We start from the raw sequence: 25,091 nt of genomic DNA on the forward strand, positions 1-25,091 counted from the left end.
ACTAAAAACGAGTATTTACTAAAATTGAATTCTTTGGATATGTTAGAAATGAAAAATAATTTTTTAAATTAAAAATGCCATAAAAGCATTGAATAAAATCAATAGAAGCTGTCTAAGTTCTTTCAGACCTCACGATTGACAGTGAAATATTGTCAGGCAAAATTGCAACTCTGTTGTCCAAATGTCTTGCAGACTCAGCCAAAGGACCTGTGAGAGTGGCTGTGATGGTAACTGGAGTCTCATGAGTTAATATTATGTTTTATTTAGAACTGTCCTCAAACTCAAATCTTCTATTAGCTGTGTCTCTCTCCTACCCTTTCTAATTATCTCCACTCCTTCGTCTTCAAATTCTTTCTTTGCACACCCTGACCTAATTTCTATTTCTACAATTCTTAAAAAAAAAACAACTAAAACTTTATCTTCAGATGACTTCCTTGTTGTCAAATCCTTAATCCTTATCTAATTTGATCTCTTTCCAGCATTTCTCTATTGAAATTCTTTTTTTTTTTTTTTTTTTTTGGCACTTGTGGCAATAATCCTCTTTGGTTACTCCCTCTATCAGCTTTCAGAATTTCAGTCTCCTTTCTTTTTTTCTTGGAGCCCTGGTGATGCAATAGTTAAGGTTCAGCTGCTAATCAAAAGGACAGTAGTTCGAATCTACCAGCTACTCCTTGGAAACCCTATGGGGCAGTTCTATTCTGTCCTATAGTGTCACTATGAGTCGGAATCAACTCAACGGCAATGGGTTTGGTTATGGGGGGCTTACCTTTTTCTTCTTTCTCTCACATCCTAAATGTTGAGGCTCACCAGGGTTGAGTCCTCAGTTTTCTTCCTTTTTTAACTAAGCTACATGTTCTCTCTCGATGGCATAAATGTTTCAGTGCTCAACTAGCAGCTGAAAAGTTGGTGGTTGAAACCCACCCAGAGGTGCCTTGGAAGACAGGCCTGATGATCTGCTTCTGAAAGGTTACAGCCTTGAAAACCCTATGGAGCAGTTCTACTCTGTACCCACAGGGTCTCCATGAGTTGGAATCATTTCAACGGCAACCATCAACAACAACAACATATGCTTTCCCAGGTAATCTGACACATATCAATCCACCAACTGGATATCTCCACTGGGCTGTCTCAACAGGCCTGTCAAAACTCAGTACAAAATTGAACTCAACATCTTCCCTTTCCCCTTTAGTCTTTCCTAGTTCTGTACATGTTACCACCATTCATGCAGACATTCATGCCCAAAAACTGACTTAACTTCTGTCTGTAGATTGGTGGCTCTCACTAACCTCCAACATAGACACTGTACCGTTAACAGTGTGTGCCACTCACAGGTGCTCCATACACACTTCTTTCATTAACGTGTGCTCTTTTAAAGCAGACCCTGGGTGGCACAAATGCTTAAGAGCTCAGCTACTAACTGAAAAGTCGGTGGTTCAACCCACCCAGAGGCACCTCAGAAGAAAGTCCTAGCCATCTGCTTTCTAAAAGTCACAGCTTTGAAAAATCTATGGAGTGCAGTTCTAGTCTGAAACACATGGGGTCACCATCAGTCATAATTCACTTGATGGCAACTGGTGTGTGTGTGTATGTGTGTGCGCACACACATGCGTGCGTGTGGACATGAGCACTTCTAAGGTGCTTTTCTAAAAATGTAAGTATGAACATGTAGATTTCTTGCATAACATTCTTCAGTGGCTCCCACTCAAGTCAGGATAAAACCCAATGTTCTTGCCCAGGCTCTTAGCCATATAGCCCCTTTTCCTACCTTCTACTTATGGACACAGTTACACTCTCAAAGACACCCTTGATCCAGAAGGATCCAACTCGTTGTGATTCTCAAAGCATGATCAGGTAGTCCTCAAGACTTCACATTTTTCTCAGATTGTTTCCATTTGAATACCCTGCCCTCATGTCTTCACCAGCATTCAGTTATTTCTCAAGACTTAATCTCAGCTATTGCATACTTCAGGAAACTCTCTGTAGCTTCCTACAACATCATGTGCAAACCTAAGTGAACTCATCACTGAGTTGTAACTACTGCCCATTTTCCATCTCCCCTACTACTCCATAAACATGAGAAGAATCGGGACTGTTTTTTCTTTTTTTTAAATCTCTGTACCTATTCCAGCTAGCACATCACCTGATGCTTAATGATTGCTGGGTGAAAGGATAAATAACATTTTGTGAGCTTCACCAAGGATGCTTTCTTAATTCTCCTTTGAAAAATTAATGGTAAAATGTCAGTACCACTAGGGGGCACAGAATTATAACAGAATTTTCCGGTACACTAGCTCAAAGGAGATAGTTTGTCTCTGTATCAATCTCTTCACACAGTTTTTAAATACATGGGTCTTAAGGAAAGCAAACAACTTTATTCAAATTACTTCCAGAAGGAAATGTTTAAGTAGTTAACTAAAAGAAAGAGAGTCGTACTGCCATACTAACATATTAGAAAATATGAAATTAGGTATAGCCAAATTAAAAAAAAAACAAAAAAACCCGCTGTTGTCGAGTTGATTCTGACTCATAGCAACCCTAAAGGACAGAGTAGAACTGCCCTACAGGGTTTCCAAGGTTCTAAATCTTTACAGAAGCAGAAGCCACATCTTTCTCCCACGGAGTGGCTGGTGGGTTTGAACCACAAATCTCTCAGTTAGCAACTCAGCACTTAACCACTGCATGACCAGGGCTCCTCCAAATACAATAAACAGAGTTTTATAAATAAAATTGAAGGTAATGTTAAGAAAAAGATAAAAATGTAAATACAATTTTAAGAAACTGATACTATGAGACGGGACTGCTTCAAAATTTTCAATACAGAAAAGTGTCCATGCAGGAAAAGTGAAGAGACATATTGAAGGTATTTTTGTGTTTATAATAAAACCCAAATTTCTGCTTCAAAATAACTAATGGAAACTTTTCAACACTTCTCTTTAAGAAAGAGAAACTGTCAAGATTATTAACACACAATAATAGGCTAAGATTTTAATCTCAAATGTTGATATAGTTTAGTAGTTAAAAATTCATCTTGTTTTTGTTTTCGCTTTGTGTGTTTGTGGGGGGGGGGGAATTAGATAGTCCTAAGTTTAAGTCCTGACAGAGCTACTTATAACTTTTGAAAAATTATTAACTTGTCTATCCTCACCTATATGATTGTAAGCCTTCTTTATGAGGCTATTGTCAGGGTCAGGTGACATAATTCTTGTAAATCACGGTGTCTGGCACATAGCAAGGAGTTCCTGGATGGCACAAATGGTTAAGCACTTGGCTACTAAAGATTGGAGGTTCGAACGCACACAGAAGAGTCTCAGAAGAAAGTCCTGGCGATCTACTTCTGAAAGGTCACAGTTTCGAAAACCTTGTGGAATGCAGTTATATACTCTGCAACATATGTAATCACCATGAGTCAGAATAGATTCTTGGCAACTTGAACTGGAAGCACATAGTAAATACATGCTAAATATTTGCTATAATTTTCTTTGACCTTGGTGATCATATTGTTTTAGTCATTCCTAGAAAAATAATTTTTTATTTGTAATCTGGTAGCTGCTGGAATGAAAATGGTGGAACTTTATTGGAACCCCTTTTCTGCTATTTTTCTGCCCCCTCCTAGCCTCTCCTTACAACCACATCCACTCTCACCCAGATCCTCTCTGCCTTCGTGGGGCAGAGACCTTTCTGAAGGGGCCGTGCCTCACTCCCTGTGTGTGGCAGGCCTGGGATCCCTACTGTGTTAGAACCTTTATGCCGTCTGACCAGGCTCAGATGGTATCTGATGTTGCCCTTGGTTCTCTGACTGACGTCTGTTTCTTGGAGGAACATTTTGAGAAGCTCTTCCCTCTTAAAGATAAGAATTCTTGATTGACCAAAAAAAAAAAAAAAATGTACTGTGGTACACTATGCTGATACATTTAAAATAACAAGAGGTAAAAAATATGTATTGAACCAATTGTTATGATAAGATACCTAAGAAATGCTATGTTAATTGGTTTGGTTACAACATGATAAGAGGAGGAGGAGAAGAATAAAAATAAGAATAAGAAACATAAGAAGAAGAAGGAAAAGTAATAATAAAGCTAAGGAGAAGGGTGATGTACTTACTTTAAAAAGCATTCTATTTAGGAGTTAGGAGACTTTAGTTCTACTTCTAGTCATTCAAGGCAAATAGCTAAGCCTTGGGTAAGTCAATGAACAGCAGTCAACTGTGGATTTCTATTTCTTCATTAGTAAATTTCCTTTTGCTCTAAAATTTGAGGATTCTATTTATCATTACTGCTCTGGTCAGCCCAGGAATCTCACACTGGACGAAAACGCACCCATATCACTAAAGAGTGGCACTATGTCACTCACTAGTTGATTAGAACCATGAACATGACTTGATGGGAGGATGGGTTGGGGTGGGAGGGGTTGGGAAATGTGGAAAATTAGGAGGTATGGAGAAGGAAAGGAGGAGAGTAACGAGGTCACTGACATTTTGTGAAATTAGTCCAGATTGAGTTATTCTGCCCCTCTAGTGGATGCAGAAAGCCTCTTTTGTGCATTTGTAGCTCCTCTATGTAATTTTCAATATTACTATTTCAGAGTACCTTTAGAGGCTTTCCGCATCCACTAGAGGGACAGAACTTTTCAGAAGAAAGGAAACCCTGGTGGCATTGTGGTGAACAGTTCGGCTGCTAGACATAAACGTTGGCAGTTCGAACCTACCAGGTGCTCCTTGGAAATCCTATGGGGCAATTCTACTCTGTCCTACAGGGTCTCTAGGAGTCGGAATCCACTCGACAGCAACAGGTTTGTTTGTTTGTTTTGTTTTGTTTTTCAGAAGAAAAATATTATGGGATAGAAAACACACCAAAATAAAATATTTCTAGTAACTGTTTTCAATAGAAGCCATCTCCATGTAGACTTCAGAGGATAAAAGGCTCCAAGGTCATAAACTTCAGGCAGATATCTTGTGTGTGTAGGGAATGAATGGGTGAAAGCAAACCCATCACCAAAGCATGGGGAAGGCCAATCAACTCACATGCTGTACGCTAGGAATAAACATTTTCCTTTGAAAAAATCAGTTGTCATGTACCTCTTTACCTCTTGATAATGCTCTGATGGAATTTTCATGCACAGAATCTACACTGTGTTGTTTTACGCTTTGTTCAGTATGCCTACCCCCTCTTCTGATATTGGGTTTTAATATTCCAGCAAAAAGAACTAATAAAAGACAGTTCCATAGCAACATCTGTATTCAAAGGAACAACAACAACAACAAAAGCTTAATAACACTTTACTTTCCTTATAGTTAATTCCTGCCTTTTGAGGGAAGTTGGCAAGGTGAAGGAAGAAAGGTACATACAGGTCATCTCTAGGAGAGGTGTACAGCTTCACTTGGGCTTTCCTTCCCATGCATAGCATCCTTGAATACAAGGGTAGGATGGTTAGCGCTGGCAGCTAACCTGCCTTTCTGAATGGCAGTAAACACAGACATTGAAATAATACCATACGCTGTTTGTAAATCTTCTGTTGGAGATGCCAGCTGCCAGGTAGAAGGAATACTGAACTGAAAGGCAAGGTTCTTAGAAATCCTCACACTACCTACCTGTGAACACTTGGGTGGGTCCTCTTCTCAGGGTGTTGTCTGTAACGGAAGGTTACTCTAGAAAAGATGACCTCAAAGGTCCTTCCCAACTCTAAACCACTACTGATCACTGTATCTGAATTGTTATTTAAAAAAATGTAATGGCATTTGCTTAGTCAACATTACAGTTTCTCTAATATTGTTGCTGCACTCCCAGGAAAGCATCACTTAGAAATTAAGCAACTGGCTTTCTTCCAGGGAAACGTGTTCCTGTGTCCTGCCTTCTCCAGACTTCCTGCCTGCACAAGGGATCCAGCCGGCCAGCGAGATGGAAGTGACCTGACCTACTCAGCAGTGGTTAAACTCTGCAAGACGGAAAACAGCTTGGTTAAGAGGAAGTGGTTTTCATTTTACTGACTGCAGAAAAGCAGAGTTTTTCAACTTTAAAGAGTGCAGCGAGTCATTTTAAGTACCTAGATCTATCACCCTGAAAGTCCCTGCACAGATACTCGACGGGGTATCTAAATATAGCAACAGCAAACTCCCCCCGCCCCCAGCCCGGGTCCCCGGGGCAGCTCTAGGATTGGAGAGCCCGCCCTAGGGCGCTCTCTGCATCTGCCTCGAATAGCAAGGCACTGAGCATTCTCTCTCGCACCTCCACAGTGCGTGGGTGTGAAGTGTATTAGGGGAACGCGAGAGTGACTCTGGGTATTGGTGCTTGGTGCACAGTCACATGGCACTGCTGCCAGCTGCACCGAGCGGCCAAGAGCTGTTGCCTGTATTGCTTGCCCAACAAGGTTGGAGGAAGGGAGGCAGGGAATCAGCGTCTTGCCAGTGGCCAGGAGCCGGTGAGAGGGCTTCACACAATAGCGACAACAATAAAAAAAAATAAAGCATTTAAATGGAACTACTACCTGAGGCAGAAAGCCAGAAAGTCACTGCTGCAGACGTGGGTGTGTGTACAGGAGTGAGTTGCGAGAATATCAATCTCGGAAGGGAGGATGCAAACTGCAATTAAGACTTTTGCCTTATTCTTGTCTCAGTTTTAGGTTACGGGAAGGAAAAAAGCAAGCAGAATCACCACCTCGCAACTATCTGCTATGGCTTTGTGGTGGAAGCTTAGGTCTCCCTTCAGTTTAACTTCACAATCGTTTTCTTTAATATTTTCGGGGACATGCATTCTGTTGGAAGAAGTTCCCAAGCCTGGCTTCCTTGCAGTTTCGTCACGCAGATTGGGATGTTTAACACAGTTATAATACACTGTTTCTGAAGGCCGCAGAGGCCGGAGCCAGAAGCACAGTGGCCTCCCTCTGGGTCAACGGTGAGAGCTCTGGGCCGCAAGTGGCTGAGGTGGAGGGACACCCAGACACAGTTGCTCCTCGCCACAAGTCTCTAACCTTGTAAGTTACAGCATACGGGGGTGGGGTGAGGACCACTAAGAAGCCCGCATCCAGGGCTCCCCACGCTCCTGTATTCTTCTAACACTGGGGCCGCCGCTGCCCCTGCCGAGACTTAGCAGTTTTATGACTTTTTCTCGGACTTACATGGAAATTTCTTGACGGAGGTAACTGGGTTCGTTCTCGGAGGCAGGGCTTCTCTGCCGACCTTGCGCCGCTGTCAAGCGGAGCTGGGGGGCAGCTCGCTCACAGCGGAGGAGCCACTTCGTAGTTTAACGCCCTCCCCATCATCCACCATCAGGCTGGGAAGGATATGCAATTACTCACGGGGCTTGCTGTCTGATACTGGGCTAGAAAGTCACAGCTTGCAGGCTGGAGTGAGCCACGGGGAGATGCCCGGTCCTCACCTCGCGGACTCAGCAGCCGCGTCCTGCGGCTCTGCACACTAAAGTGCCGAGGGCTCCCCGGCTGCGCGGGACCTGAGCGCCACTGCCGGCCGCATCGCCCTTGCGTCCGCTTGAGGACTGGCTGGTACCTAAAGGGCAGGGCAGGGCAGGGCAGGGCAGGGCTGTTCCCGCTCACACCCCTTGCGGAAGGATGGCAAGACCCGGAGCTGCGGCGTAGCGGCGGGAGAGCTCAGCAAGCTGCGTCTCCAGTTCCTCCTCGGGGCACCTGACTAACTTAACCTTCCAACAACCTCAAAGCCCCTAAGAGAACCTAACCAAACTCGCGCTTCTAATTGGGGCTTTGGAGCCCCGTCCCCTGCTGAGGGGTGGGGGAGGTGGGGCGAACGCAGTCCAGGCGTAGGGAGGGCGAGAAGAAAGGGGGAGCCTGGGGTTGGGTGTGCGCGCGTGGGAGCGCGCCTTGGAGCGCCCCGCTCTCCTCCTCTTAGCCCCGGGGCACTTCGGGGAGGAGGGAGAAGTAGTCTCAGGAATAAGAGGGAGCAAGAGAAAACCTCTCCAAGTGACTCCCCAAACAGGTCCGGATTTTGAATTCGAAGCTACAGGCTGCTAGAAATTGGGAGGCTTCTGCCTCCTCCGCACACCCCTTGCCCCCGCCCCGAGGCCCGGCGGTTTGCTGGCTGACTGCTTCCCCGCCCCCGGCTCGGGAGGTCGCGGGCTGGCGGGCGCCCCGTCGGCCGCTGGCTTCCTCTTCGCAACTCGCCGGCGCGCATGAGGCCGCAGCCCCCGCCGCAGGCGCTGGCTACCCCCTCGCGGTGACCGTGGTGATGCCATGCCCCGCCACCACGCGGGAGGAGAGGAGGGCGGCGCCGCTGGGCTCTGGGTGAAGAGCGGCGCGGCGGCGGCGGGCGGGGGGCGCCTGGGCAGCGGCATGAAGGATGTGGAGTCGGGCCGGGGCAGGGTGCTGCTGAACTCGGCGGCCGCCAGGGGCGACGGCCTGCTGCTGCTGGGCACCCGCGCGGCCGCACTCGGCGGCGGCAGCGGCGGCCTGAGAGAGAGCCGCCGGGGCAAGCAAGGGGCCCGGATGAGCCTGCTGGGGAAACCGCTCTCGTACACCAGTAGCCAGAGCTGCCGGCGCAACGTCAAGTACCGGCGGGTGCAGAACTATCTGTACAACGTGCTGGAGAGACCCCGAGGCTGGGCGTTCATCTACCACGCGTTCGTGTGAGTACCCGCGCCCCCCGCGAGCCCCCAGCCGCGCCCGCGCCGGCGGTGGGAGGGGGGTCGTGCGCCTGTCCCCACGGGGCGCGCTACGCTCCCTCGCCCGTCGCGTACACACACACACACACACCCACACACACCCGTACACACACCACACCACACACACACACACACACACACACACGCTCAGGCGCTCACACGTGGTGGCTTTTATTTCTTTGCACGTGTTTGTGATCTTCCTCCTAGAGCCTTCCGCCTCCCCTAGCCCCACCTCTCTGACCCTTACAACTTGAACCTTCGCCCCGAGGACACCCAGTGAGCTGTCTGGTAGCTCCCGGCACCGCGGGCGAGAGTCCAGCAGATGCAAGACTTAGGCGGCACGGATAACAGGGAGCGATTAGGTCCCAAGATACGTAAACTTCAACCGAGCTGGGCGCCCGGGAGCTGAGAAATGCAAAGGGAGGACGTGCCCCCTTGTGAGGCTTGTGAGAGTGTATTAGTGAGGTGGAGAGAGGAGAAATGGAGGGTTGTGTCCTCTGTCTTAGGGGTGGAGCTGGGGAAGCTATTACTTGGGGAGAGCTACTAGGTTTTTAGTGCGCCCGGAAACACGCCTCGTCACTAACCCAGCCACCACCAAACGGAAAATCTGTCAGTGCATATAACCCTTCCTGCCACACTACAGAAAAGGTGGCCAAGGTCTAGAAGAGGCGAGCAGGGCCGGGCGAGGCTATACGCCCGCGCTGTGGCCAGCGCTAGAGGGAAAACTGGGGCGATGGAGCGCGGGGCCCGAGGGGCTATAGCGGACTCGCAAATGGGCCGCCTCGGACAGAGTTCAGGCAGTGGGTTAAGTAGGCAATCGTGATGCTGAGTCAAAGTGTGTGAGTATAAGTAAGCCCTCGCCATCTAGCAGAGAGAGAATGTTTAATGAGAAAATGATTGGAAGCAAATGTTTATTTTTCCCTTAGGCATTAAAAACCTTTCAGTGGCTTTAAAGTTTACTACTGTTTTTCCCACAACGTCCATTTATGCAGTCTCCTGCTAGAGTTAGGTTTATCTGGACATTTTAAGGTTGTTTTTATGCCTTTATGCTCGAATTCTTTTTCTTTCTTTCTTCTCTTTGCTTTCTTTCTTCTTCTCCTCCTTCTCTCTCTCTTTTTTTGTTTCCGCTTCTTTATGTTAAAATGGAATGTAAAGGCATCAGCCTTAGGAGACCCGTAGAGAGTTGTAGGCACTCACTGATTTCATTACTTGTTTCTTAGTGAAATAGATTTTGGACACACAAACTAGGTTCGTTTTTGAAATGAAGTGTAACATCCAAACATAACTCCCACCACTGATAGCATCCACACCGAAAACATTTTTTGAAATAACATGGGAGAAGGGGCTGGTTTTGTAATAGGTGAACCTGGAATTTGACCATGTAGGAGTCAGGAAATTGGTGGAGTCTACAGTCGTGGGGCTCTGGTGTCTGGAAAATTTTACAGTCCCAGATTGATGTGAACATGTAGCATTAGGTAGAATATTTCAGCCAACTTTCCATTTTACAATGTATACAAGGAGAACGTTGTGTTACATCATTATTGCATCAAACGGCACTACTTTTATTATTAATTTAAGTAACATTCACATTGATTCAGATGTGGTTACTGTAATAAATGATAAACAGAGAAGGGCTGCTGATACTTTTCATGTTCATTCCACCTGAGTGGATATATAATTTATCTTATTAGGTAATGAACCTGATAAATTTTCAGCATCAGAATCTATTAAAAACTTAGCAATAATGGATCTGTGCTCAATTTGGGAGCAAGTATATACTGCAGAGATAATGCTCTTTTTTTCTACAGAAGTATGCTCAGAATATTCTATAGCTTTGAATTTACAGTATCATGTTTTTTAAGGCCTTTCATTTTTGGAAAACTATGCATTGTATATTCACAAAGTGTTAGAGAAAACTTTGGTTGGTCAGCATATCTTATATCTTTCTCATTGTTGTCTTTGAAAATGAATGAGGATTTCTTGCAATTTAACATTTTCTTTTCAAAATGTTAGTGTTTAAATAGGTTTCAATGACTAAAGAATTTTAAAATGTTGATAAATGAGTTTTCAAAAGGTTCAGATTTGTATAACTCTACTCTTCGGGCTTTATCAGTTTAGCAGCATCTTTAGTGCAATGTTGCTAATATGAAGTTTTGCATTATATGTTTCTAAAGTCTGAAACTGTAATGACTGAGCGATTAGATAGGGGTGCCAGATCCACATCAGCACAAAGAGGGAATGGATAGTATTATCTTCTGGGAGGGTTGTGTGTAGCTATAGCAGACCCTGGGGAAAGAGGCCATCTTTGGCAATTGCTGCTTATGATTTTAAATAGGTTTAGAATAGCTGGACTTTACACATTAAGTTAATAAAAGCAAAGTTGCCTTGAGCTATAGGTCTAACAAGCTCATGAATAATAAATAAATTATAAGCAAACAATTTCTAGAGAGGTATAACTAACTAATTCCTTGCCAGCCTGGGGATCCCCAAATCTTAGATTAATAACGGTTTTTGTAGCGCATTAAGGTTCTTGCCAAGAACAAGTGCACTGTGATTAATGAGGTACTTCAGGGATGGATTTACTTGGTTGACCAATATTTTCACTGCCAAGAAAAAAGAAAAGTATCTTTAAAATTATGTTTCATGTAAGAAAAAATTCTGTTCAGTATGAAAAAATCATTATTATAATGATATTTTAATGGTATAAATGTGGTTTCCAGAGTATATATCCTAGCCTACTGATGGGCTGGCAAGAGATGACCTACTTCACATATGTTCTTCCCATATGTATAAATTATTGGAAATTAGGAGAGTGTGACCATTATTGTTTTTCTTTAGGATTTACCAGACAGCCGTGTGTCCTTCTTTCAGCTGTCCTTCCGTTTACTAGATGAGCTCTTCAAATGTGAAGTGGCGTTTTTTTTTACTATGGCTTGTCCTTTTTTACTTTCTCTTCTTTTAAATAAATATTTTATAAGAATAGTGTTGGTAATAGAAGAACATATGACAGCGGTCCTTATACAAATTTGTATTGATGCAGCAAACATGATTCTGAGAAATTACACAGGAAACAGTGTTGTCAAGCCCAAGCCCACTGTCCTTGAGTCGATTCCAACTCTTAGCAACCCTGTAGGATGGAGTAGAATTGCCCTACAGGGTTTCCTAGGCTGTAATTTTTACCAAAGCAGACTGCCACATCTTTCTCCCATGGAATGGGTGATGGTTTTGAACTGCCAGCCTTTCTGGTTAGCAGCCGAATGCTTTAACCTGTGCACCGCCAAGGCTCCAACAGTGTTGCAGGTCCATGTAACTCGTCACTTTGTCTCCCGTATCTTTGCCTGCTTTAATGCTGTGGATCAGAAATTATAGATAATTTAAACTAGAGAAGTATTAGATTATCATTCTTCAATTTTTGATTTCTGAAAAATTACTTACTATTAAACAGAAAAATGCCACCCAAGCTATGAGCTAGAAGTCATCCTTGATGCCTTCGTTTTTCTCATACCTGCTCCTGCTGGCCATCCGAAAGGTCTTTAAATTGTTTGTTCACCTTCTAAATATTTCTCAAATCTATTCCCTCCTCTGCTTTCCTACTGCCATGATCCCACTCTGTTTCTCAATCTGTTGGATGGTTGGTAACATTTTCCTGCCTGATCATCTGATGTCTGTACTTAGCTTCCCAGCTCTCCAGTCTGACAGCATACTGTTTGTCCTAAAATGCAAGTCTTGTCATATCATTCCCTTGCCTAAAATCGTTCTATCACTCTCCATCATTCATTCATTCAGCTATCCATCATAGCCTACTCTGTGCTAATTCCCAAATTAATAAGGCAAAGGCCTCCACTCCAAGGAGTGAAAAAGACTTCAGCTTGGAATTACTACAAGTGTGTGAACAATTAAGTGTGAAACAATGTTTTAAGTACCATTACAGAGGTACTTACAAAGTCACATGGAAAAAGAGAAGGAAGTGGGGCAGATGAGGGCAGAGGGCTCAGCTAGGCTTCAGAGAGGAATGAGCTGAATTTTGACAGATCAGCTGTAAATTTTCAGGTGAGCAAAGCATGGAGGGATGATCGATCTTGATAAAGAAAACAGGTAGAGCAAAGATATGGAATTAGTACAGTAATTCTAGGTACTGTTAAGTATTTTCAGGATGAGGACAGCAGCAAGAAAAGAGAGTAGAGCAAAAAACAGGTACTTAACCTTGATAGCCTCAGGTGTTGACCATGGTGTCTGATCTTTATCCTGTAGGCAGTAGTGGTCATTAACTGGTGATAAGCAGGGGAATGACATAATCAGATATAAATTTTAGAAAGATCTTTCTTTTAGCAGTTCAGTAAATGGATGGAAGGGTGCAAAAATGGAATCAATATGGCCTGTTAGTAGGCAATTTTTCCATGAATTCATTCTACAAATGTTTCTTGACTATCCATTATGTGCCATGGACTGTTCTAGAAAGTTGAGAGATGGTTACCTAAGGAACTAAGACAGTAACTGTGGGGAAGAGAAAGAGAGGTTTAATTAGAGAAATGTTAAAGAAGTAGAACTGGCGTATAGTTTTCATGAGTCTGATGTGTAGAGTGAGGAAGATGATTCTAACTTGGGTAATTTGAGGAATGGAAGTGCCATTCACTAAGACATGGGCCAAAGGATGAGGAACAGTCTTTCAAAGCAATATAATGAGTTCATATTTGACCATATTCAGTTTCAGATACTTGTGAGTCATTTAGGTGGAAAGTGTAAGTGGTGGGAGCACAGCAGTAAACAAAACACACTCAGTCTGCTTCCATTGGGCCTTAGATCAGCAACCAGAGCCATTCCTGGCAGATAGCACTCAAAAAATCTTTTTTGATGAATGAATGCATTTACAAATCTGGAGCTTAATCTAGATATCTGAATCAGTGGCATCACTAGGAGGATGCGAGGGGTGCGGACCACACTGGGTGAAACTTTCAGAGGGGGTGACACCAAAATGACTGTCTATAAGATTTTTGTGCACTGTTTCAGCAGAAATTTATTATTTTTTATAAAAATATCCCTGTAGTTAATTATAACAACAAAATTTTTTTTGATAAGTCCAACTTACATGTATCAGTACACCTACAAGGCTAAAACTCTATGCTGATTTACTTTTTGAACTTTCTAATGCACTCTGGTCAGAGCTGTCATTATTACCCAATTATAATGATGCTTTGAATGACGTAGTTTCATCTGCACATAGTTCAAGCAAATACTGTTGTTTTTGTTGCTGCTGGTGTTTTTAGTTGCTGATTTTGTCAAATTTTCTGGTGTTTTAGCTACAGATTGTAATTAGCATGAGGGGTGTGACACCCTGAGTTATCGTACCAGGTGACACCAACCCTAGTGACACTATTGGTCTGGATTTCAGATTTAGGTTTGGAAGCCTCTAGGAGTTTCATGGTCATTAAAACAGTGAATGGAATTGTCTTAGTTATCTAGTGCTGCTGTAACAGAAATACAACAAGTGGATGGCTTTAACAAAGAGAAATTTATTTCTTCATAGTAAAGTAGGCTAAAAGTTCAAATTCAGGGCATCAGCTCCAGGGGAGTGCTTTCTCTCTCTGTTGGCCTTCTCATCAATCTTCCTCTGGACCAGGAGCTTCTCTGCCCAGGGACCCCAGATCCAAAGGATGTGATCTGCTGCTGGCACTGCTTTCTTGGTGGAAAAGAGGAGTGTGCTGTCACATTATAGGGAGAGCAGCTAGGGTCACACAGCAATGTGTGTATCAATTTTTGTATGAGAAACTGACTTGAACTGTAAACTTCCATTTAAAGCACACTTTAAAAAATTTTAGTATTGGGACTATTATTTCTTAAAAAAAAACCCACAAGAAAATTTCAAAACAGAATGAAGTCTTGATACAAGAAACACTGTAAACAAGGAATATAGCCAGCAGCCTTTTGATAATTGCATTCAAAGTAATAGCGCCAGTTTTAATTTTTAGTTGCAAATGGCTATTTAGGCTGATGAAAATGCCAGCAGAGCATGTTTTATCCTAGCCCAGTGGTGTGAAACAACCTGAAGTCCAATTGTAGAACAGCCACAGCTAAGAATTATGTTTAATGATTTGTAGATGCTTTCATTTTAATTTCCTTTTTCTTTAACCATTTATAAGTATGCTATTTGAAATTTTGATTGCGAACTGGGAGAGAGATTGCCACACAATTGCAGTTTTTCATAATTAATGAAACTCTTTGATGGGTCTCAGAGTTCCAGGTGGTTTTTATTCCTTTGCTATCAGCTTGTCAAAAGAATGAGTTTTGTACAATGTTATTAAAGTCAGTTTATAAATATATGTGTAATATATGAGCATATACACTCCAGATACACACGTATACACACACATACACACACTGTGTCCTTTAGCAGAGAAGATATGTTAGTGCACATAATTATATTTCCCTTCTTTTTGCTCCTCTAAAATGGAATAAAACACAATTTAAAAATAAAAAGAATCTTAAGGTTACTTTTGATAATGTGGAGATTATATCATAGTTTGAAAAATACTTAAATTTAATTCTATATGAAGAGATGAGATAAACTTTTTACAAACTCAGTCATAGTAGTCTTTATTTCCATTTATAGTACCTGTGAAGTAATTCCAGCATCTTTATTCTTTCTTCAGTCAGTGGCAGAATGACCTTTTATAATTATAATTGTATAATCTCTCTCTCTCTCTTTTTTTTCTTTTTCTTTTTCTTTTTTACAATTAAGTCAGTTTAATATTTAATTAACAGCCATTATGTGTACCAGGTAATGTGCTGGATGCTGATGGTTCAAAAAAGGGGATAATGTGGATCTTGACCTCAAGGAAATTCCGTTGGGGAATATGATTCATTTTTGGATTTGATGACTCTGAGCAAATTCCTTCAAATACCAGCTTCTTAATCTCTAAAAGGAGCCCTGGTGGTGCAGTGGTTAAGAGCTTGGCTGTAACCAAACGTCAGCAGTTCGAATTCACCAGCTGCTCCTTGGAAACCCTATGGGGCAGTTCTACTTTGTCTATATAGCGTTGCTATGAGTTGGAATCGACTCAACAGCAACGGGTTTGGGTTTTTCAGTAATCTGGAAAATAGAAATAATCATATTACATCAAGGTGTTGTGATATTTTTGAAAATATGTAACACATTTAGCATGGTGGCTGTTATATATAAAGGAATTAATATGTGGTAACTATGCTGTTCTTGAAACTGGAGAGAAAAATAGAGATCATGTGGTAGAGGGCTGTACTTGCTATGTTAAAGGCCTAGGATTTTATCTTGTAGGAGATGAGCAGTCTTTGAGGTGGGTGGAGTTGAGGCAGGTAATAATATCATTAGATTTCCAGTTTAGATTGCTCAGTCTGCCAGTTTTGTTAACAATGGCTTGAAGAGGACATGAGGAGGTCACTTTTGAAATGGTGGTTCCACCACAGGCAAGAGATAATGAGGACTAGGAGTAGAGAGATGGTAGTGAGGATGGAGAAAAAATGTGGTGATGCAGTTAAAATATATGAATGAATGACTGAATGTGAAAGGTGAGGAATTTATTTTTTCCAAATGGGAATTTCCTTAAGTTCTTCTAACTTAAATTGTGTAGCAATTTGTATTGAGGACCCAAATTACTGCAACTTCTTAATATCATTTGCTACGAATATTAAATTACCAATTTATACTTTCATTATGGGATACCTACGATTCATTAAAATAACAGCAGCAGTTGCTTCTTTTAAGCCTCTGTAGAACACATTTGTTCCGAACTGATTTTGTAGGATTTTCTTTCTCTTTAAAATAACAAATAACACATCTTCTTTTCTTCACGCTGGTATAAATACATACCATTGACCTTCCATGCTTCTCCCTTGCTCTTCTCCCGCATGTATATTTTCCCAGGACATTTCTTCCTTTCTCTTCCCCTCTTTCCTATTTGTCCCATTACCTTCCACTCCCCAATTACAGTATTCCTGGTTTGCTTTTTCCTCCTTCTCTGTGCATCTGCCTTCCTGGAATGGTGTTTGTCTTAGACTGGGTTCTCTAGAGAAGCAAAACCAGTAAAGCATATACATATATATATATATAGATTTACATCAAGGAAACAGCTCATGCGATTGTGTAGGCTAGAACACCCCAAGTCCATGGATCAGGGTAGAGATCTCTCCCGATTCACACAGCTGCAGAAGCTGGTGAACCCAAGATCAGCAGGTCAGAGATCAGGGCTCCTGCTCACAGGCTGTGAAGGTCTACAACTTTCAAGATCGGCAGGCAGGACTGCAAAGTTTCTCCTGATTCACCTAGCTGCAGGGGCTGGCAAACCCAAGATCAGCAGGTTGGGGAGCAGGACTCTTGCTTGCAGGCTGTGAAGATCGACAGATCCCAAGATTGACAGGTAAGCTGCTAGGTCAAGTCCCAAGAACTGGAGGTGAGATGACAAGAGGGAGCTGCTGGATCCGGAGCAAGCCAAAAACATTGGCAAAGTGAGCAGGAAGGAAGTAGCCGGCAGAGGGCAGAGAGATGAAGGCTTAGGGGGTGGTGAGCCGCCACAGGCCCTGCCCCTGCCAGTACCACTCAGCAGATTCCATCATGAGGGGGATCACATATCAAATTTCAACAGGGAAGTGATAACATTATACAACTGCCAAAACACCAAGAATCCTGGCCTAGACAAGTTAACATACAATCTTAACCATCACAGTGTTTCTCCTCATTCTTTTTGCCAGGTTGTATAATTTGATTTCTCTTTCTATTTAAGCTGTCCGCTCTTGATCAAGAGATGCACTGACCCTCCAGTTACTGACATAGTTTCAAGAGTGTAGTGCAGAAGCGAACTGGGCTACCTAATTTACATATCACTGTGCAGTAATTAACAGGGGCCTCAAGAAATTTGTCGGGGGTTCAGTGTACAAGAGGAGAACCTTGTTTTCCCTGAAGTTTTATTTAGGCTCAAATTTCTTAGATAGTAAGGGGATGAAGCCTTAAAATTACTCTGAGATTTTCTAATATCTGTTTTTCTGAAATCTGGGAATACATAGATATTCAGTGAGTACTTTTTAAAAGGAGCCGTGGCGGTGCAGTGGTTAGGAGCTATGGCTGCCAACCAAAAGTTCGGCAGTTTGAATCTACGTTTGCTCCTTGGAAACCCTGTGGGGCCGTTCTACTGTATCCTGTAGGGTCACTATCAGTCAGATTATGCTTTCCATTTTGGGAGTTGACTATTTTATCAAATTGAGAAATTTATCAGAAGTTAATTTTTATTCCAGATAGAATTATTATAGAAAAAGGCACATTATTATTCTTAGTTTTTATCGAGCTCTGACTCGTGGTGACCTTATGTGTAACAAAACTAAATGTTTCCCGTTCCTCTGCCATCTTCTCGATCGTTAGTATGTTCAGGTCCATTGTAGCAGCTATTGTGTCAGTCCATCTCATTGACGATTTCTCTCGTTTTTGCTGACCCTCTGCTTTACCAACCATAATGTCCTTTTCTGGTCTTTCCCGATGATGTGTCCAAAATAAGCGAGCTGAAGTCTGACCATCCTCCCTTCTAAGGAGCATTCTGGTTGTACGTCTTTTAAGACTAATTTGTTTATTCTTCTGGCAGTCCATGGTATATTTAATATTCTTCACCAGCACCACAATTTGAATGCGTCAATTCTAAATGTTTGTAACATATAGTTAAATAGCAGTTAACTTAAAAATATTTACCAAGTAGATTGTTATAGTTGGGGAGAGTTTCCTTACTCGCTGAGCCAAGGAATAATATATCTACAATTTGAAGAGAGAGAAGAGATCTGCAGTTGTCATGTTTAATTGGGAGACTAAAACATGGTCTAAAAATGCAGGTGTATCATCAGAGTACATAGGAGGTAAGAAACCAACTGTATTTTTTCCTAGTTGAAGATTTTTCCAAAACATAGGCTTTGGGAGAGCTATTCCCATAATCTTTTGTTGTGTGGGAGCAAAGTTTAGGGCGTCCTTTTCTCTAAACCTGTTTTCTTTCACACCTGAATGAATAGGAAGGCCAGATGGGCTTAAGAATTTAGATTCTCCTCTGCATGTTTTGAGTCATTGGATGCATTTCTCAGCATTCTGATTTGTAAAATGAGGACATAATTCTTCAGTGTTGATTCATTTACCTGACCTCATGCTATGTGTGAGACCCAGTAGTAGGAACTACAGGGGATAAAAGGTAAATCAGAAAAGTCTGTTCCCTCAAGGAATTTTTAGTCCAGAAAAATATTAGTTTACCATTTACTGAGCTGCAAAAACCTTCTCTCTGACATGACTTAGGATAAAAGCAAAGGTTAGCCCTTCTCCAGCAGCATTTAGCTATTGCTCCTATTGAAGGGCTTTACAAGGTAAACTCCAGGATCACCCAAGAGAACTGCTGATTGCCAGTTCTCTTGACCCCTTGGGAAACTTTCGAGCTGGGTATTCAGCACCTGTGCAGGTGGGCGTTCTGCTCAGGGCATTCCCACACAGAGACCCAACACAGGAGTTCCCACTGATCATAGTAATTTCTAAAGAGTAGTAATTAAACTAGTTAAACTAAATGTTCTAGTTAATAAAACATTCTGAGTGTGTTTAATTTGCTCCAAACTATTTTTAAAAATAGAGAAGAAACCAATGCTGCTTCCTAATACTTTTTTTTGGGATTTTACTTTTTTTCCTCCAAAATGGCTTAAGAAAAATAAAGTGAACTAAAAGTTTATTTTTTTAAATCACATGAGATAATTAGATGCCTGTTTATTTTCAGCATGTACTTTAAGCTTCCAATACTGTGAGATTTTTTATTCTAGTACATGCAAAGAAAATATTGTACGCAATCTTCCATGAAGCCTAAAATATTTCTTTCCCCTCCGTCTTTCCCTCCCTACTTCCTTCTTTCCTTTCTTAATACTATTGAGTGCCTGCCACATATCATGTCTTTGGAACACTTTGGAAACACTTCTTCCCATTCAATTGATTTTCTCAAGGAATGTGAAAAATTTCTCTTTCCTTCAGCTAAAGTATGGTGTTTAAGAGTGAAAGTTAAGGTCAGTAAATTTTAAAATAGGTGTTCATTGTGATCCCTAAGATGCTCTTGATCCATTTTCTTTAGCCTACATCCATAAGCTTCAAATGGATTTCTGAACTAGATCGCAGGCGGGTTAAAGAAGTACAAGGTAAGATTAAGTTAGTTTTAAATTTATCATGCAGATGATAAAAAATCCTATATTTCTGTATTGCCGCATCAAATGGAAAAGGCAGAGAAGTCGAATGACAATACAAATGACTTTTGGAGAACTCATTTATAACCTTCATGATAGGATTTTGAACCCAGGGCATATCTACTATTATTCATATAGTTCTTGACAACTAGAAGAAATAAATGACGGTTACTTTGTTTAGGGGCAGCAATTTTTACCAAGCTTGAACATTCAAATGGGCATCCAAGTATTTTCCACCAGAAAAAAGCCAAGTAAATTGCTTTAGATTCAGGTTCACCAAGGGATACAAGAATGAAATGGGTTAGACTAGCCACTCTAGTCACAGAGTCCTACTTCAGGCTCACACTGAGTTGGTCCTACAGTCCTTTCAAAGGTAGGACATGAAACGCACAAAGAGAAGTATCCAGTTTTCTTGTTTGTGCCAGTCATGTTGACTTCTAGACAGTCATCCAGGCCACCAGTTTGGTTTGACCATGCCACAGTATCCCTTATTCCTTTTTTTCTTGGGAATGACCTCAGTCATTCCACTGAAAGGTGGAAGTTAGAGTTTCACAGTATCTCTAACAGGAAAGATTTCCTTACATGGTTCCAGAGCTTTCGCTTCCCATATTGGACTTGATAAGTTACTTTACCTATTACTGTTCCTCAGCTAGTTGGGTCATGCTGCTGAGAGATGTTTTCCAGAGCTTGTAGGTATGGAGTTTTATTCCAGGCTTCAGGGCAGAAAGTGAATAATAAAAATAAGTTTATAGATGGCACTAAGTGAGGTAGCCTAGACAACCAAAAACAAGAATAGTCAAGAAACTATCACATCGTGCTGGAGAAAACAGACTATTACTCTTATTCAAGGGAAGGTACTGTAATTCACAATTGTCATCAATGAGAGCTCGTAGTTTTTTTTCCTCCAAAAAAGGTTAAAGGCAAATACCTGCATCTTTTTTTCATTTTTTGCTGGTTGAAGGTCCCTTTCCACATTGTAAGATTAACAGAAGTTTCCAAAGCACATGGTGATACATTGAAAAGACCTTTCCACAATAAATGCCTTATGGATTTTTTATACTTGCTTCTGGGACCTCATGTAAAGCCAGCAGTTGCTCCAGAATAAGTGTTTGGGAGTGGTGCAGCAATGTAACATGACAAGGGCTTGGCCCTGACTATCAGCTCAGAAAATGTGTAGGAAAGGAGAACAGGGGAGAGTTCAAAAGGAGAACCTGAGTTCTTAGTCCCTGATGAGCTTTTGGTAGGCAAACAAGATGAAAACGTCATAGTTTTCAAGGTTTCAAGCAAGTATGACTATGACCGAGAAGAAGTCGATTAATTCGGTGTTAGGGAGACACAGAATACACAAATGAACGTGGAACCTGTTTGGACTTTTGGAGAGAGATAAAGGCAAAGGATTGACAGTTACCAGTGTAGAGGTGAAGGATGAAAATATAATCAGGGTGCTGGGAGGAGAGTGTAGGGAGAGACGTTTTGGGAATACTGGCACTTGGAAAATAAGAGGAGAAAGAGAGGCTTGTGAGAGAGAAGAGACAGACTGGGGCAGTATAGCATCCACAGAAGGAAGGGGTCTCAAAAAAGGATTGCAGTGGGATGAGAGTATTACAAAGAAGAGATACGAAGATGTGAATTAAGAAAGATAATAATGTACATGGCCAGTATAAAGCAGGAGGGGACAGGCCCTAGAAGAAAACTCAGTCGTCTAGGAATGGCTAGCATCTGCAGCACCATGTATTAGGACATCCAGTTTCATGGGAAAAAACAGGATGTCATATTAAAAAGCCCTCCCCCTGCCCCCGGGGGGGAAAAAAATCCAACAACTAGGTGGTGTGCAGTCACAATAGCCAGCATCACAAAAGGCACCAAGCATGGTGAGGGTGTCCAGCAGGCGTAACTGGAATGTAGACTCCAGGGAAGACGGTAATATTTAGACAGGTTAGTGGGAATGCAGGGCAGGGAAATCTGGTTTTGAAAGCTCTCTTCCATCCCCTGCTAGAAATGCTGGTAAGTGCAAAGCAGTTCTAAGAGTTTGAGATAAGACGCAAAACAGTGCTCGGAGAAGGAAGGAGACAGATTAGGCTGCATAATTGAGAAGTTTAACAATGAATGGGTGAAGAGAGAGAAGATGGTAGTTTAGGGAGCAACAAAGTAAAGCTAAACCTTTTATTTCTCTAAGAAGCTGATGGTCTACACAAATATAAAAGCAGAGAGAGAGAGCCCGCATAGAAGAGGAAAGATTAGAGTAATCGAGAGTAGCAAGACAGGATGAAGAGAGCTCGGCATTCATGGAAAATTAAAGTTTGAGATGGTAGCTTCGGGTAGTGTGATAAGGCAGCATTGACAGATGAATGACATGGTTTCTTGACAAGGGCAAAGGCTCTGATGGAGTTTTACCATGACCAGATAGACGACTCAGTGTGAGCAATTCTGAGAATTTCTCTAGCAGTGTTATGCGGGGGAAGTAAAAAAGTAAGTGGAGCCATAATTCAGAGCTGGCAACTGTGTAGCCACGGTAAAGGGGGATAAGAAGGTCTCCAGATAATACCCACACTGAACGTGTGTGACCTTGGGCAAATCTCTAGTAACCTCTCTAAGTACTGACATCTGACAATGTGGAAATACTAAGGAAACAAGCTGTGAAAGCTCCTTATATAATTCCTGGCACAAACAAGTGGTAGTTTTTATGCTTGCTAACCAAATATAATCTATTAGCCTCTTCAGGGAGAAGAAAGCCTGCAATAATAGGCACACTTAACAGACATATGTTCAGTGAATAAGTGAGTGAATAGAGGAAGACCTTAAATGAGGTAGATTGGCACAGTGGCTGCAACAATGAGCTCAAGCATAACAGTGATTGTGAGAATGGCACAGGACCAGGCAGTGTTTCGTTCTTTTGTACATAGGGTCACTATGAGTCATAAGTGACTCAATGGCACCTAACAACAATAACAACAATGCTTTCCTTATAACAGCATTGTATTGGGTGCCAAGATTTTGTAGCCAGAAATTTCCTATTGTGTGTACAAGCTCACTGAGCTTGAGTAAAAAAATTTTCTTGGAAATCAGGAAATATTTAGTAATCTTTTTATTTTTTGAATACTTGGAATAAAGCATTTTTAAAGTTTAAATTTGAAAAATAACGTCAGGGACTACTGCTTTGGCCGATGTAGATGACAGGATTCTAGAGCTGGAAGGATCTGTTCTAACACCAACATTATCCTTTTTAGATGGGAAAACTGAGACTGCAAAAATGTTAAGTAACTTGCACAGGATCGAACAGTTACAGTGGGAGCTCGCACTGATGGCCAGGTCTTCTGCCTGTTACAGAAATGACTTCCATTTTTTATCATGTGATCTGCCTTAGCCTTGCTCTTTAAAGGTACTCTATGCGTTTTAAAGACTCAATAACTCAACTCCGACTCATAGCAACCCTATAGGACAGAGTAGAACTTCCCCATAGGGTTTCCAAGGAGCGGCTGGTAGATCCGAACTGTGGACTTTTTGGTTAGCAGCCAAGCTCTTAACCACTGTGCCACCAGGGTTCCGAAAAATCTTATTAGTGACATTCATTTCAAATGTTGTTATTTATTTGAATACTGGATGAAGAATATTCTTTCAAAAGGCATTTTAATATCTTTTCACCTGTATAGTAGTAGAGCAAAATATATCTCCCTTTTAGAGCTACCTAATAACCAGCAAAAGACAATTTCTGTATTTTTTTTCTTCTAAGAAGATAAATTCTAAAGAAGGGGTTTCTTTTGGGGTTAAAACATATATTGACTTGATCTTTAAGTCTCCAACAACTAAATATATCAAGTAGGAAAAAAAATGTTTAGTCCATTCATTTGCAGCAATGTGGTTTCTTTCCAGCTCTGAAAATTTTGTGATAACCATCTCCAGGATTCAAAAAAGTGGTAGTGGGGAAGAGTACTAATAAACATTACATGAGGATTCCAAGAGCATCTTTCTTCCTCTATCTCTCTCACACATACACATACACACACGTGCTACCATGCATGCACATGTGCAAACAAACACTATCTCGTTGTTGTTGTTAGCTGCCATTGAGTCAAATCTGACTCGTGGGGACCTTACATACAAGAGAAGGAAATGTTGCCCAGTCCTGCATCATCCTTACGATCGCTAGCAGGTTTGAGTCCACCTTAGTGGCTATTGTGCCAGTATATCTCCATCTCAGCCAGGGTCTCCCACACGCTCGTTGGCCCTCTATTTCACCAAATATGATGTCCTCTTCTAGCAGTTGACCCCTCCTGATGCTGTGTCCAAAGCAAGCAAGTTGGACAACGTTCTGTTGTCATCCATAAGCTTTTGATTGGCTAATTTTTGAAAGTATATCATCAGGCCTTCTTAGTCTGGAAGCTCTGCTGAAGCCTGGCCACCATGGGTGACCTGCGGGTATTTGAAATACTGATGGCATAGTTTGCAGCAGCACAACCACATGCAAGCCACCACAGTACAACAGACTGACAGATGGGCAGTAGATGATCTCATTACACATGGTAAATTCATTAGTCCAGGGCAAATGTGTTCATCTAGAAATTCACATAACCTCAAACATCCGTATGTAAATCTGGCATGTTAAACAGGCCCAACACCCCATTTATATGCCCAAAAGAGACTGTCCCACAACAGGCAGACACCGGCAGGCATAGCCAGAGGAGAGGACCCTAACTCCTGAAAATCTTTCTTGCCCTACTTCAGGAGAAGTAAGGCACATTGCCAGCTCTGCATGCACGATATCTTTTTGTCTTCATGTGAATGATTAAGATGAACTTAAGCTTGGTTTCCACCCTCCTGGTATTTCCTTGTCTATATCTAATATGCTTTTTATGGTTAATATTATCTTTAGAAAGGTAATGGTCTCACTAATAATATGTGAATTGGTTGGGAAAATGGAATTTTGGTGGTTGTTTAAAATTGTTGACATGTAAATGACCATTTTCTGCATAGGTCACATCATACATCAATACATTTATATGTTGTTATATGTGCGTCTTTAAGCATCTTCCTTCCTTTTAGCTAGAAAAATCATGAGGCAAGGAAGTGACTTAGGAGAAAATGAAGGACTCCCTATTTATGTATTTATATATTTAGTATTTTGGGGCTCCTACTTATTTTTATGGGCATTTCTTTTTGCCCTAAGTTACTCCTGTAACTTTCTGAACACCTAAAATGTTCTTTCTCAGTTGTCATAACCTCCTCACTGATGGTCCTGATTCAGAGCTACTTCATTCAGAG

General features: G+C 41.8%; 1 protein-coding gene across 1 annotated transcript in view; it reads left to right on the forward strand.

Annotated features, from left to right (window-relative positions):
• Positions 1-8,163: 8,163 nt before the first annotated feature.
• KCNQ5 (potassium voltage-gated channel subfamily Q member 5) overlaps positions 8,164-25,091 on the forward strand; it is a 604,670-nt gene continuing 587,742 nt past the window's right edge. Inside the window, exon 1 of the mRNA XM_004381376.2 lies at positions 8,164-8,588. Coding sequence (XP_004381433.1) covers positions 8,197-8,588 — 392 coding nt within the window. The 5' untranslated portion in view covers positions 8,164-8,196. The remainder of the gene's footprint in view (positions 8,589-25,091) is intronic.

Source organism: Trichechus manatus, unplaced genomic scaffold (genome assembly GCF_000243295.1).
Source record: "Trichechus manatus latirostris isolate Lorelei unplaced genomic scaffold, TriManLat1.0 scaffold00083, whole genome shotgun sequence".
Taxonomy (NCBI): Eukaryota; Metazoa; Chordata; class Mammalia; order Sirenia; family Trichechidae; genus Trichechus; species Trichechus manatus.